Consider the following 16,306-nt stretch of genomic DNA (forward strand, 5'->3'; position numbering starts at 1 on the left):
GAAATGGCAAAACTAGGGAGATAGGCGAGTATTCAATGGTTGCCAAAGGTTGGAGGCAAGGAGGAGGGTGAATAAGAACACAGGATTTTTAGACGGTGAAAATGTTCTGTGTGGTACCATAATGATAGATACATACCATTGTACATTTGTGACAACCCATAGGACCTGAAACACTAAGAGTGAACCCTAATGCAAACTGTGGGCTTTGGGTGATAATGATTTGCTGGTGTAGGTCCATTGATTTTAATAGATGTACCACGCTGGCATAGGGTTTTTAGAGTGGGCCAGGCTGTGAGTAGGTATGGGTAGGAGTATGAAGGAAATATCTGGACCTTCTGCCCAATTATGCTGTGAACCTAAAACTGATCCCCAAAGTTCATTAAAAAACTAAAAATAAAAATGAGCCTACAGGAATTTAAAATCTGCTGAGATCTTCAATGTTTGTAATAATCCATATCCCATCCTCAAAAATGATATATATAGCTTTTCTGGGAGTATATAGTTTTATGTTGACAATGACCTTTGAAATTATAAAGAAACCATTTCATCATTTTTCTGATTTTTATTGTCGCTATTAAGAAATTTCAACTGGTTCGGTGTTCTGCTTCTTTATAAGGCTTCTTGTTTTTTCTGCTAATTGTACTTTCCTCTATTAACTTCTTCACTTCAAAAGAATTTTTAATTTGGAAACTTCATGTTCTTTATTACTGCAGTTTAAAAAAAATTATTCGGTTGTTTCCGTGCCTTACCCTTTTCTGTGCTGCCCTTTTGTTTTCTTTCTTTCTTCTTATTATTTTGAACATACTGGACTTTGTGGTTGTCATCATTTATTCTTTTCTCTCCCGTATTTCAACTTCATGCCCTCTTAAATATTATCCTGTCTTACTTTGTGAGTATGAATACTTTTTCATTCTGGACTTTTTTTTTAACTGCACAATTTCTAGTTCCTCCAAAGTATTCTTTGCCTTTTTAACTTATACTTCATGTTTGAGCTTTTCCTTGGGTTGCAGTGAAGTCTGGGCTTTCTGCTCGTGTGTGTGTTGAAGACCCGCTGGACTTGCTGCATTCGAAGGTGCAGCTCATTGGCTACGAGCTTCACTGTGACATGACTAGGAGGGACTGTGTGTTTGGGGACCTCTGACAATCGTGCCCTCAGTACTTCTGCCTGGGGAAAACATGCTTCAAGTTCAAGGAGGCATAGAGTTCTCTCAGCAACTGTGTGTGAGTGTGTTTGTATTTGTGTTTCACGTGATCAATTATATCACTGTAGCTCCCATGCTGGATAATAAATGTTGACATTCATGGCCTTTGTTGATAAAAATCTGTCATCTTGCTAGTTATTTTCAATGTGTTCCATCTGTTGTTTTTCTCTTTTTTTCTGTCTGCCTTGTATTAATATCTTAGTTTTTATGATTTCATCTTATCACTATTGACATCTTGTTTTTAACTTAAAAATGTCTGTTAGTGATTGCTTTGAGTTTAGAATACACATCTACTCACAAGTCACCTTTATGCCACTTCATGAACTCCCAGTAGTCTGGTGCTGAAGGGGAGCCTGCAAGTGGGTACAAACTCCAGTGGGACTGTGGCTCTGGAGGTTCTGTAGTCTGTATCCTCCTAGTAGCCTCCACTCAGTAGTTAGCCATTTGCAGCCACTTTTTAGCTGATTTCTTCTCACCTGCCTGTATGGCACCCAGTGTCATTTCCTTTTGTGTTCTGCCATATGTGAGCTGGTGACCACATCCTCTCCTTGGTGGGGCGGGAGCGGAGGGGATGCCTTTTTTTAAATTTAAGGCTGCTTGATTTTCTTGCAGCCTCTGAGGTCAAGAAAAAGTGGTGCTTATGTAGTTTATCTGCTTTTTCTTTTGTTCAGAAATGAGCATAATTTTTTTCAACTTCCCATATCCTAGACAAAAGTTGAAACCAACATCACTGTTCTTGAGACACAGAAGTTCAGAATTTAATTTGTCAGGAAGCATGCATTTTTTTAACTCACTGTGAAAGCAAGGTTTTATTGCCAAAAAATTACCAAAAAATTCCATAAATAGTTGTAATATTAGTCCACACCATGAATGACAAGTTCAGACTACCCTTTCTGCCAATACTGCTTAGCCTCTATTTCCAATTTATATTTCGTATATACATGACCCATAATTTTCCATGCTTCCCGCTGACCCTGGCAACTGGAATCCTAAAGACTTTATGCAATTTATAGGCTGTTGCCGTCTTGGCTGGTACATCACGTGGCTGGCAGGAGCACCGCATCAAGTAATATTCTTCCCTCACCAGCTGGGATGGAAAGGAGGCAGCCGTTCCAATGAGCTCCTCCCAGGATGCGCTTTATGAGCACTTTTAAGGCTGTCCACAGATAGATGTATTCAGTATCTTGCCTCTGGAGAGAGTCAGGAAAAGCGTCACTGCTAGTCCCCTTTGGGATTTTACCATGGGTTAAAGAGAAAACTCTGTCTATTGTACATACATGTCACTCATATATGGGTAGATGGGACTGTGCAGACACTGGAAGTACAAAGCAGGGGTTTACCAAAATTTGTCTTAACTTATTTGAATGTAACTACTGCTGATAATGAAATGAAATGAAAATGTCTAAGAAACATGTCATGTTATATTGTACAACAGAATAGAACATTTAAACTGAGACCGTTCTGGTTAATTTGGGACTCTACGTATATCTGATGGTTATATTTCCTTGTACATTAACTTTATGAACAATTACAGTTAGAGTTTTGTAACCTCCTTTATGATAAAATAGCATTGGCAAAGGATGCTGAATGTTATAATTATATTTACTGCCTTCTTGCTGTCTTTGTTACATGAGTATACTCTTGTCTAAAATGCAAATCTGGCCCTGGCTGGTGTGGCTCGGTGGATTGAGCACCGGCCTGCAAACCAAAGAGTTGCTGGTTGGATTCCCAGGGTGCCGGCCAGGTCCCCAGTAGGGGCTGTGCAAGAGGCAACCACGCATTGATGTTTCTCTCCCTCCCTTTCTCCTTCCTGTCCTGTCTCTCTAAAAATAAATAAATAAAACCTTTAAAAAAATAAAATGCAGATCTGAAACCTCTGTATCATTTGTTTGGTGCCTTTTGCCTTAAAGGTATTCGTTTTCTCCAGTCTTATTCAATCTTTAAAATGAGATCAGAGACCATTTCCTCTGCCAGGCCTTCCCTGAAGTCCTCCCAGAGCGTTCTGTGTTTTATCCCCTGGCCTGCTTCTGGATGTTCCTCTGGTGCTGCATCTATCACACCGTGCTCCAAAATATTTGTTATAAATCAGCCCCCCTTCTAGACTTGAGTTCCTTGAAGACACAATATATGTCTCATTTATATTTACATGCTGGCACTTAATATAAAGCTTGGACATAACAGGCACTCAGTATCATTCAGCTGATTTGTATTTTGTTGGTCATTTTAATGGTTCTGCTTAATAAGCTTAAACATGGTGTTTATATTATACTAAATCTATGAGAGACCTTTACAAAACTGTGTCCAGTTTTAGAATCAAAATATAAATCTTTTAAAAAGGGTATGTTGATATTTAAAATATTAAGGTGAATAATAAAGTTATGACTATAAATGTAAATTGGCATAAATACAAGGTAGGGGATTTGAAGTTTTATGAATATATATATTTTGTTAATCAAATTATAATATGGTAATCCTTAGACATCCCTTCAGGCATTTTAGAAACATGTTTGGGAAGGAAGCTTATGAGTAAAGGAAATTAAGTATTATGTTTATCTGACACCCAAAACGATGGAGGAAGTTTGAGACTTTTATAATTGCAGCATTCCTGTTTTCTACTGGCTTTTAGGGCATGGGGAAAATTATTCTGAAACTTGAATAATCAGTAGTTAATTAAAGAGCTTGGGAGTTCTCTGGGCTCTTTCTTTTCTCAGTGCAATTGATAATGCATAGTTTCATTTAAAATTATATTTTAACTTGTTAACTCTTTTTCTGTTATTACTCAGTGTAGTGACTACGACCTGGAATTTGGAACTGAGTGTTTGCAGTTGGCTCTAAAATATTGTCATGTTAAAGCCAAACTTGTGGAAGGATCACCTGATCTCTGGAAGGTAATGGAGCTGGTACATTGTTCTGGGTCTTGTTCATGCTTATGTTATTCTTAAGGACATATGGTGCAAGTACAAACACTTTCCAGGGCTTTCGGAAATGGAGAAGTAGCATAAAAATACTTGGTTTCATACTGAATTTTTCTGGGAGAAAAGGTGTGTGTGTGTGTGTCTGTGTCTGTGTCTGCATATATTACAGGAATTAAGAGTCCCACTGGGTTTTCTGAGCTATTAAAGTATGGTATCATTTCTATAGCTTGGTCAGAAGAAAATTCACTTTGTCATAATTTATTCAAACAAATTCCATTTAGCCAGTAAGATTGTTTCATTCACATTTTTTCTTGTTCTCTGTATGTATCCTTTTCCTCTGTTGCCTTACTCTCAGCTGGGTTTGAGGAGGGAGCTCTGCTCTGCACAGTAGCCCTGGGTGCGAGCCCCAACCTGACTGGGTTGGAAGAATATCTGCACGGTTGTCACCCAGTGTTGTGAGACAAGGCATTTCTGTTGCTGTAAGCCTCTCAGTTTGGGCTTATCATAAAGCCCTAAGAAACTCGTGTGCATGCCAATGGGTGACACACTCATAGGCCCAGAGTAATCGTCTTCCTAGTACCACTTTCCAAACAGGGAGGGAGGGAGGGAAGCCCCCCTCTTATGAATGATGTGCGTAATGATGTATCTTAACAGGATCTTGGATTCTAAAGGGGCATGTAATGTGATGGATTGGGCAAAATGCCAATCACATGACAGTTATGAGGCCTTTTTTAGGTACCGCATTTATTCTGTTAAGTGAGATGAAATTACTTTGAGTATAAGTATTGCAGTTGTTTCTGGTTCCCTATTCCAACCTGTCTCCTGTCTTTCATTATTTTCCACTTTTATCTTTTTGATATTTTCCTAGTTATTTATCAAGCCCCATTTAGCCTCTTGTCATGGCATTGTATGAGTTGTCTTTTGTATAGGCTTCTAATTTAATTAATTTTGTGGTCTTGCTATTTTGTGTGGATAAAGATTATTTCAGTTGCTTTTAAACCAAAGCAATGGAATCCACACTTTGACTTTAGTGTTCTAATTTTATAACAATTCCAAAGGTGCTACCATTTTTTTTAAACTTAGATTTGAGGGCAGATTTCGTATAATTAGTCTAAAACTGGTACTGGACTCAGCTGGCAATGCCAAGTACTCTACCTGGAACATGATTCAGAAATCTGACACAGTGAAAAACGCATTTCAGGTGGCATGTCAGTGCCATGAAGCAGCAAGGCAAGGGAAGATTCGGAAGGCCAGAGCCAGGGCACCTTCCCCTGCCTCTCCAAAGTCAGGGTGTTCATGCCAGGTGGTGTGAGGACTGACCAGGACTGGTATTCTAACTGACACCAGAAATCTCAGGAGGGTTATTGTTTTGTATTTTACGTACTTTTTTTTATACACGTAGAGGAAAAAAGTAAACATTCAGAGTCGATGCCAGCCCTCTTACAGCAGGCACTGCAGGGCCTCAGTTTGTTCAGATGACCATGCCGAGTAGAGGGCATCTCCATGCACGACCAACCGCCTCCCCAGAGAGCAGCCAAGTGCAGAGGAGTATAGGGTTGACGCCCAGGAGCAGCTACCAGCTCTCATGCTTTCTGAGTGGCGGTGCCTTGCCAGGCCAGAGTGAACACGTACTCACTTCAGTGAGCTCTCAGCTAGCCTACAGAAGACCGTTTATTTCTTTATAATTATACCATGGTTTTGGTGCCAATATAATTAACTATTTGGTCCCTTACTACACCATACAGACCTAATTGAACACACATCTTGTTTCTAACGGCTAAAATCATCCCCAAGGCTTGACAGATTTAGGAAAGATTTATAGCCAGTTATTTAAGAGATTTAACTCTGTCCCATCATCTGAAAATATTTCTTTAGAAAGAGTTTCTGAAGTGTTCAAGTCATCACAATATTACTAGAATGGATGACTTTTGACGATTCCTTTTGATATGAACTACTTTTTTTTTAAAGGTCCAAGTGTTACAACATCTTTGTTGAGAACAAAAGAAACACAACAGTCTCTCACTTTTGGCCTTTTTTCTTTAACCTCATACATACACTGTGGCGGCATCATTTTTCTTTAGAAGTTTTCATCTAGTTACCCAGTATTTTCACCATAGATGCAATCAATGAAATGGAAATAAATGTAATAAATACCATCCGATCTAAATTTGTATCTAATAAACATTCCATATATTTAAAATTTAAGATTTTCTGGCTCCTAATTATTGTGGTTCTATGCTTGTTTTCTCATTAGATGAAAGACAGGAGAACATTGAATGTAGCGTCAGCTAACTCATGTAAGATGGTAGCCAACTAGATTTGGCTCTAAAAAGTCTAATTTATGATACTGAGCGTCAACACAGATGGAGCAACGCAAAGAAGGAGGAACAATTTTTGTGTTTTTTGGTGCTCATCTTGAGGTAGCTGAGATAGCTCTGGCCTAAGGAGTTGGAAGAAAACTATATCTGTGGCTCTTGGTTTAGGGTTTTTCTTCATTAAAAAAAATACGTATGTTAGCTAACCATTTTACTCTGATGAAATATTGCACCGAAGCACAGTGGGACAATGCAGACAACCACTGAGCTTCACTACGTGGGGCTCAGGGTCTCTGCTGCTCAGAGCACCTCCCTGGTCTGCAGGTGGCCCCTGAGACCCTAATGGACGCAGTGTGAGAACGAGTAAATCAGAGGACTGAGGCTCTCTTCCATCACTTCAGGGCTGATTTTTTTTTAAAATTCTATTGTATAAAGACAAAGAGAAACTGTAGAACATGCTGACAGAAGAGGATCAACTTCAAAACTGATTATTAAAGTGTTTTGAAATTAAAAATAAGGAAAGGGAAACCCATATTACTGTAAGAGTTTGGCAGGAAGAGAATAATTCATCAGTGGAGAACTACATTTCTTGGTGCTTTCCCCTTTGATGTATGTTAGATATTTTATTTGGACAAAAATAAGGCTGTTTTAAACACAGTACTTTACAAGTTTGTCAGAAATATTTTGTAGTTTAGTTTCATTAATTCAATGTTTAGGAGGATAGAGTGCTTAAGATGTATAGTGGAGATATTCAATAAAGCTTTATACTGAAGATATTAATAAAGTACAAAGTCTTTAATCAGAATATCAGTAGGTGTCTACAGCCTACAGGAAAAAGTAGACAGAAAAGGAAATTGAGGAGTCTTTCTTGCTTATACAGTTAAGAAAGGAACTTTGGGTAATAAAAACATGTATTTTATTCATAAGACTGACTCCAGTATAAAAATGTTGTCTTGCAAGTATGCTAGAAAAACATTTTATTTTTTGAAAGCAAGTTTTCTTTAAATTTAAAAACCCATCATTAATGTTTATTTGAAAAAAAAAGGTACCTTCACAATTCTATTTTAAATTGGAATGCAGTGTTAATCCCACAACAAAAGCAGGAAGGGATGAAAAATGAATAATGGTAATTAACTATGTTCCCATTAATTTCTGAGTTTACTCTACACAGCAGAAAGTTATAGAAGAAAAGCATTTACTCATTTAAATTGCAAACATTGTTACTTATTTAATTCTTATAAGAAAAATTTCTCCATTAAAATGCAGTTGTTACAAGTGAAGCTTTCCTCCTTCTTTTGATTGCTCTATTGCCAGCACTTGGAACAGGACTTAGAACACAGTAGTTATTTGATAAATATTTTTTGAATGAATGAATGAGATCTATACATTCTTTAATTTGGTAAAATGCATACCATGAACCTTTAAATGTATGTTTTCTACTGATATTTTCCCCAGATAATAGAATTACACTTTGGATCAGTAACTACTGTATACAGTACTAGTTTCGGTTGGACATGTGCTTGTTTTAGAGATAATGTAGCTGTGTCACATTTCATTTAAATAGATTAGTTGAGTGCTTGAACAACTTGTCATCTGTCTTACAAATTAACTGCTATTTTATTTTTTAAAAGATTTTATTTATTTATTTTTAGAGAGAAGGGAAGGGAGGGAGAAGGAAAGGGAGAGAAACGTCAATGTGTGGTTGCCTATCATGCGCCGCCCCCCCGCCCCACCCCCCTGCAACTGGGGACCTGGCCTGTAACCCAGGCATGTGCCCTGTCTGAGAATTGAACCAGTGACCCATTGGTTCCCAGGTTGGCATTCAATCCACTGAGCCACACCAGCCAGGGCTAACTGCTCCTTTAATTCTGGACTGTAGTTTTGGACTAGGATTTTCCTGCTATGATAAAGACACAACACAGGAATCTATTTTGGGTAGAAATGTCCTGAGCCACTTGAGCTGAACAAAATTTCTGTATGCCTAGATATGAGATAATTTGGAGGAGAAAAGTTTGAATTGTAGGCATAGACAGGTACTAATTTGATGACTACTTTTCAAAGTGGATTTTTTAGACCATTAGCATCAGAATCATCTGGGCACTTGATTGATGAGTTCCTAAGACCTTGGTGTTATTAGTACAGTTCATTATTTACTGCGTTTTCAGTTCTGTGAGATGGGAGAAATAATTCTGCAATGCAATGCACCTGACATGTTCTATGCCTAAGCTCACTGGATGTGGCCTGGGAAGTATGTCCCATAGGACCAGGTTCTGTTACATTACAAACAGCAGGTTATAATTGCAAGGAGGCTGTGTGTTTGTAAGGAAAGATTGTGATTGTTCTTATGGTGGTGTCTTCCATGCTCTTTTTATCAGAGCCATAAAATCCTTACAAGGTGAACCTTACTTGGGTATATACAGTTATACTCAATTCAGAAGGAACTCCCTTCATACTGTGAATTGATTTTTGAGAATTTCCTCATTTCAACTAAAAATGCAATTTGGTAATGTACACTTACCTTTTTTTCTTTTCAAAGTAAGGCCTTACTTACTGTTAAACAATAATGCTAAAACCTTTATTTAAATACAACCACATATTCTTTGACATAATACTTCAATTACATTAATCAGATTTTGGTAAACACTTCCATATAGTATGTCTATTTATTTAAAGATTAAAAAAACTTCAACCATTCATAGAAATAGAATACATTATTCTGAATTTGCTGATGTCGTAATTTAGAAATTGTCAGTATTAATGTGTTTATAGTTTCTCCAAAATCAAGAATTTCCTTGGGGGCATAATTTTATTGCTTTCACATTCCTTCCTGCTCTGTTAAGTCTAATGAGGTTTATCTGTCCTTTAGGTGACCTACAAACGCGATTTGTATGCAGCTGAATCGATTATTAAGGGTATGTTTGGCCTTGTGACTCTCAGTTCCTGTGTTTCAAAAATGTAAGCCAGTTCAGGATTTCTCATGACATTTTAGATCTCCAAATTCTCAGAAGTATAAATGCCTGCAGGCCGTGGAAGTCTGTGATTTGCTTTTTTGAAAAATAATTACATTTTGTTTTGTTTCCCGCCTGTGGAATATCACTTATTATGTATGACTTATGTCATATTGTTTTTTTTTACTTTTTATAAAGGAAATGCTTTATTAATTTGAAAAAAGTATGGGACATTGGCACTATTAGAAGTAAGAACTGATATTTTAATATATCTATAAAGATTTTATGTTTTACTTTTACTAGTAAGAGAACTGATACTCCCATCACTGTAAAAGCAATACATTAGATAACATCTTTTGTAGGAAACAGTTTTTTCCCAAAATATGGAAATTGGACTGAATGGTGTTTTTTTTGTTTTCTTTTAAAAAAAACTTTTATTGTTGTTCAATTACAGTTGTCCTCATCTTTCCTCCTGGTTTTGACAATGACTAATTTTGTTTTGTAATTTTAGATATTACACATGTAGTAATGCCTTTCTCATTCCTTTTCATCTCTATGACTGTAAGGTCCCTGTTACACAGAGGAAGTTTATTTGCTAGTCAACAATTATTTATTGCTGTGCTTCCCATGGTGCTAGGAATGTAATGGTGACACACACACAGGACATTCATTCTGTGATTTTGCAGCCTCCGTGGCTTCAGTCAAGCTTTCTTCACCTTGACATTAGTGGCATTTTTGGCTGAGTAATTCCTGGTTGAGGGCTGTGTTTCCTGAATGGGGTTGTTGAGCTGCATGCTTGCCTGGCCTCTGCTCACTAGGTTACAGAAGCACATTCCCTCCCTGCCCTCCCTGTGGTGTGGGCATCAGAGATGTCTTCTGACAGCAGCACTCTTTTAAAGATATGGTCCTAGCAGAAATCAGAGGGCCCTCCCCCAATCCTGAAGCAGGTGTTGTGCTTCACAAGGTTAGTAACTGACTCTTTCAAAAACAGGTTAAGGACTGAACTGTGTGCTCAGTTTTTGAGAGGTGAACTTGTAAGCTTGGTTGGGAGATGAACTTATAAATTCAAACTTTGAAGTTGAAAAAAAAAAAAAACCAAACCCCTGAATCTTAATTCTGAATGCATCAGGTTATTATAACATTTTGGGGAAACCAGCTGTTTAACAATCAATTGGCTTCATATTCAGAAAATGAAAATTTTTCTCTGGTCATGACCTTCTATATTTATAGTTTAGCCTCAAGTTTTTGTCCCTTAAGAATACTGTGTTTCAGACCATTAATGTAATTTGTGTCTGTGTATCAGTGTGTGTAAACAGATCACCTATAGCTATAAATCAAAATGTTGACATATTTACATATGAACCAGGAGATGTATAAACATTACTCTGGAGAAGTTGACTAAACCATGATGTGGTTGAGTTATATTCTTAACACAAGAAAATAAAAAACTCAGTTTGCTTTCTACAAAGTCATATTTCTGTTACCTAGGTCAAATGGAAACGATCTGTTTTGTGAATAGTTAGTTTAGTGAGTGGTTCAACTGGGAATTTTACACACTTCTGCTTATACATTAGCAGAGCAGGCTTCTTAGCATGTAAAAGCCTACAAGGTAAGTGTAATTGCAGGAGCTATAATTTTGGAAATTTTTTGCAGAAAGAAATTGGTTTTCTTATTTAGGTAACATGACCTACTATACTCCGTTTATTTTTGAGGTATTTTAGAGAAGTATTCTACTTTTACTCTCAGGGAAAGTCTGATTTAGACCAACAGTCTCCCAATGTCTCCTTATGCTCTAGGGTGTGCATTTCTACTCATTCCCCAACAGGGTCTGGTGTCACTTGTGCACTTTGAGGATCGCCGCTCTGGGGCCCTCCTACCCTCAGTGTGGGCCGGCAGTGTTCTGATGACCCGAGAACTGGACTGTGGAACATCTGGCCCCAACACACTAAGTTAGAATCTGCATGTTAACAAAAACTCTGATTAGTTTGTACATTGAATTCTGGAAGCATCCCTCCAGGTTGCTCTTCATAGTTTATTTCTTTCCAAATAGTATATTTTACATTGAGAGCTTGACATCTTAGTATGTTCTGTCAGCTCCAGATGCTTCTTTGTTCAACTGTGATTGCTACCTGCCTCCGTGGACTTGCACTAATACTGCCTCTGAGGTCTGACGGTAGAAGTTCCACTGGGCAGAGGAAAAAGAAAATTCTTGGATTTTTAAAACTGAAGTTCCAAAATATAATATGGTATATAGCCAGCTAACTGTCTAAACAGTATATTTACCTGTTTGCCTTTTTCTACAGTGTGTTCAAAGTATTTTTTAGGCACTTCCACCACATGGCATTTATTGGTATTTACTTTGTGACAATCATTGTTTAAAGCATTTCATGTGTATTTCTACTTGCTTTTCCAAGAACACGGTAATGTAAGTAGTGTTATTGTTTCCATGTAATAGCACATCCAAGGGTTCTAAGCAAATTCTGACTTAAGAAGGATAGAAAATACATTCTTCAACACAGCTTTCCACCTCAGGTGGTTTACCTTTTTATACCGCTTGTCTCCCTTTGATTCCTTAAGTAGAAATTGTTCAGATTTCCTTCTATTAAATCCTGGGGCTACGTGTGTTTTGGAACTTGGAATACTTTATATTTTCCAAAGCTACTGCATTCCACCACATATTGTGCCACATCATCAGTGGGATTTGGGACCTTGCCACATAATGAGACTTGAAATGCAGAAATGTTTACATTTAGTGCAGGAGTAGTAACTATAAAGCATCTAGCCAGTTCAAATTCAGGACTGATTTTGCCACCAAATTTATATAGTGCAACACTTTAAAAAATGTATTTTAAGAACTCTTTGGATTTCAGCACCGCCCATGACTTGGTGTGAAGCTCTTTTAGGTTGTGAATCAATGAAGGTAGGAAGAATGTGTAGTCTTTTTTCTCTTTTCTACCCTCTAACATTGAGCTGAATTGAATTGAGTAACCTATTAAAGGGTGTGGCTACACTTTTTTCCCCCTTGAGTATTGGGAACGGATGCATATTGGGACCTAGTGAATCTATCCCAATATCATGTATCTTTTTAATTTTCTTTTTTAAAAGAAAGATGATATGATATCTGATTATGCTTTTTTGTCAAGGTATAAAACCAGGACTTGGAGCATATGGCAGCATATGGAGCATATGGAGCATATGACTTTGTATATGTTATCTCATTTATTTACAAAAATGAGGTGCTGTAGATGTTGTTGCTCCCATTTGCAGGTGGGAACAGTGAGACCTAGATGAACTAGGTACTTTCCTCTGGGTCACACAGTAAGAGCAAGACCCGCATTTTAAACCAGGGTCTCCCTTTTCTTGAGTCTGACTCTACTCTGGGACTTGGCCACTTTGCACCTCTGAGTCATGGAGCTACTCATGCTAACCACTAAAGTGGACACTGGATTTAATATCTCTCTTTGGTGGGTACAGTGAATGGCTTGTACAGTTCAGCCTGCCCAACTCTGATTCTGTTTGGTTAAAATTGTTATCTTCACTTGGCCTGATGAAGAACAATCACACAGTCAGGACTCAAGATGTTTTCTGCCAGTACTGTGCTCAGCACATAGTAGTCTTCTAGAAAGTGTGAGAAAAACCCGTAACATTGAAATGGCTGATCTAGATTGCAACACAGAAAGAGGAAAGGTTAAAATTCAAAATCAGAATAATACTTTTAAAATGACTGGTTTTATACTGTTTAGTTTATTTTTTCTTTTTGTGCTGATTCTGGTAGTTTAGTGTTTATTACCTAGACACAACAGTTTTTCTATTCCAGGATGGAATTCTTTTTTTTTTCCCATGCTGTGATATGAGTGCTTAATATTCTGTAAGTTGTTCTCCCTGAGCTGTTTTTACTTGAATGCCAGTTATTGCTGGTTAAAAAATTATATTTGATGCAACTATTTTGTTGTTTAGTTTTTTCAGACTTATATAAGACAGTTATTTGATAAATGTCATGTCTTGGAAAAGCATTTAGTAATCTAAAATTTGCCTGTCACTACAATAGCATGTGTATTTTAGTTCATCCTGATTTATGTTCAAGTCTGTACTTTCAGTTTACTATGGAATTTTGATGCAGCTAATTTTAGATATGCTTTTGAATAAGATCCTCAAATTGTGATTTATAACAAGACTCAAAATCTGACTTTTATTTTGTGTTGTTAGATAAGTGTTATTTTTAACATTACTTTTTTACTTACCTAAGTTTTTATTTATAGTAAACAATTCAATAATAGGGAGCATATATAAAGTAGCATTTCCCATATTTCTCTTTCACATGTCTGCATTGAAAAATGTACAGTTAATAACAAATTTACTGTTAATAAAGCATTCTTAATATTTTTTTGAGGCAGAGAGTTAGATTTGGTCATTTTTCTGTAATGTTTATCCCTTTTAGGCTTTGGCTATGAGTGAAATTTTAAACATAAACTTTTCTAGGGAGTAGTGTGATTAATTGGCACAAGACACTAGCTGACTGATAAGTGTATAAACAGCCACTTAACAAAGAGGTATTGTGCTTTTGATGCACAAGCTGGCTGAGCCCACCCAAGCCTGCTCTGGATGCTCAAACACACCCAAACTATGAAAGTGATAACAGATGCCAGCAGTAAATACTTTATCTAGACTCATACATGCCAAACACTCCCAACCCACATTTGATTTAATATGCTGACCAGATCCTGGCACAATGATCAATATTCTGAAGTCTTCTAAGAAGAAAAGTCTCTATTGAACTTCTAAATAGATGATTGTATTCATTTTCTACCACCATTCCTCCTCAGATCTTTTAATATATTTAATTTTGTTAAGAGTGCTTTTGAACTTACTATATTTTGTTCTTTCCTGGTTATGATTGTACAAACCCAAGTAAACGTGTGATACACAAAAGCCTCATGGTGTCTCTTTTCAAATAGTGGTTTATATAAAAATGGAAAAATAAAATAGCTAAAATTCAAAATTATTTTGTTTTTAACTGCCTTTATTTAATATTAGTTAAAATGGTTAATATTAATGTTCATGTAAAAATTCATGTTTTTCCCAGTCATTATGCATGTTTTTTATTTAACAAAGCACTTTATTTTAACAGAAATTAATTGAATTTGATTTCTTAGTCAAATCACATCTCCTATTGGTTCAGAAATTTAGACTATATACCGAAAATACATTTTTATTTTCAGCCTCAGTGATAGAAGTGATATCTTTTAATGTTAAGTACTTATAAAGTCAAGATATAAATTCTCAAATACCTGCTTTATATATATATACATATACATACTCTACTATATATATATATATATATATATATATATTTTTATTTTTAGAAGGGAAAGGGAAAGAGAGAAACATCATATGTGGTTGCCTCTTGCGCACCCCCTACTGGGGACCTGGCTTGCAACACAGGCATGTGCCTTGACTGGGAATCGAACTGGTGACCCTGTAGTTTGCAGGCCAGCATTCAATCCACTGAGCCACACCAGCCAGGACCTGCTTTTTTATATTTATACAGTTAAAATTATTGTACCAGTAGGGAAGCAATTGAATCTTTTGTGCTTACATTGTACATTGAAAGTAGCTGAATGTACTTTTAAATGGGCTCTGTCTTAAAGAATATAAAATAAAATCACATTTGAATATAATTGATTCTGTGTTATGGGAAAAGATGACTCATTATGTCCCAGTGCATATTTATACATATGAAGAAACTAATGCCTTAATTGTTTAGTGACCCATTAATATTTTCACTTAAAATCATGGCATGTTATGTGAAAAGTATTTTGTAAATTTTTAAATCAAATTGAAAAAGTGAGACACTTTAAATCAAGTTTTCTACATCTGTAACTGGATAGTATTTTGCATCTGTGGGAGTCTTCATCAAATTGTTATTGTTAAATACTCAATGATGGCACCATTTGTGTTATTAACTATGCTTTTCAGACAATGCAAAGTGACAGCTAAGATTTACATGGAAACTGTGATTTTTGATGTCTGCCTTTTGACTGTGATGCTTCATTTTCCAAATTTTCACACTAATACCATAAGTTCTTTGTACATAATATAGTTTTTGTTCTTCTCTCTCTTGAAAATAATAGTGCTATGACTCTACCCTACGCTAATCTGTAAGAACATTTGCGTCAAGCTTTAATTAATCAGAATAGGAAGATTACAGTGTGATTTAATAGCGGTTTGGTTTCCTTGGAGTATTGTTAAAATATTCAATTGGAAAGTTAAATATTTGGGTCCAGATTAGAAAAAGTAGAGTTCACTTTTTGGTTTAATTTTATAATTTTAAATTTGTCATTAGTGGGATGCAAATGCAAACATAGTCAAGTAAATTTGCCATGATGAAAAACTTCTAAGACCACAGTACAGTACTAAGCAGCTAGCTAAATAAGACCTGATAACAGTCAAAAGCCAGCCAGTTATATTATACTCTGATGTAGGTAGGGAAAAAAAAACCAACAACAAAAAATCCAAACATGACATTTTTGCTCAAAGCAATTATACATTTTGTAAATGTACTGATGAGTCACTAGCACTTCCTTTAAATTTATTTCTCTTTTAATTGATAAAGAATATATACTTTGAAAAGAAAAAAGAGTACTTCATCATTTACTTGGAAAATGGTAATATACGTACATGTAAAAACATGTGCAGGAAACAAGATGTCACAGGTCTGCTCTTCACTTTTAGTTGTAAGGTAGGAAACTTCATCCTGTATTTAGTGACTCATTTACAAATGTGGTTATGATCTGATATAAAACATCTCGTTTGAAAAATCTGCCTACATACCATTGCCCTCCAGTTGAAACATGTGCAGTCAGCAGTAGAGCTAACTTCTCAGAAGGCCACTTTGGCCCTTTAATGTGGGGTGTATGGTTCTCCCG

General features: G+C 36.4%; 1 protein-coding gene across 1 annotated transcript in view; it reads left to right on the forward strand.

Annotated features, from left to right (window-relative positions):
• CRPPA (CDP-L-ribitol pyrophosphorylase A) overlaps positions 1-16,306 on the forward strand; it is a 200,413-nt gene that overhangs the window by 53,748 nt on the left and 130,359 nt on the right. The window contains exons 4-5 of the mRNA XM_045828807.1: positions 3,986-4,090; positions 9,299-9,344. Coding sequence (XP_045684763.1) covers positions 3,986-4,090; positions 9,299-9,344 — 151 coding nt within the window. The remainder of the gene's footprint in view (positions 1-3,985; positions 4,091-9,298; positions 9,345-16,306) is intronic.

This window comes from Phyllostomus hastatus, unplaced genomic scaffold (assembly GCF_019186645.2).
Source record: "Phyllostomus hastatus isolate PE091 unplaced genomic scaffold, TTU_PhHast_1.1 phas_scaffold_78, whole genome shotgun sequence".
Classification (NCBI taxonomy): domain Eukaryota; kingdom Metazoa; phylum Chordata; class Mammalia; order Chiroptera; family Phyllostomidae; genus Phyllostomus; species Phyllostomus hastatus.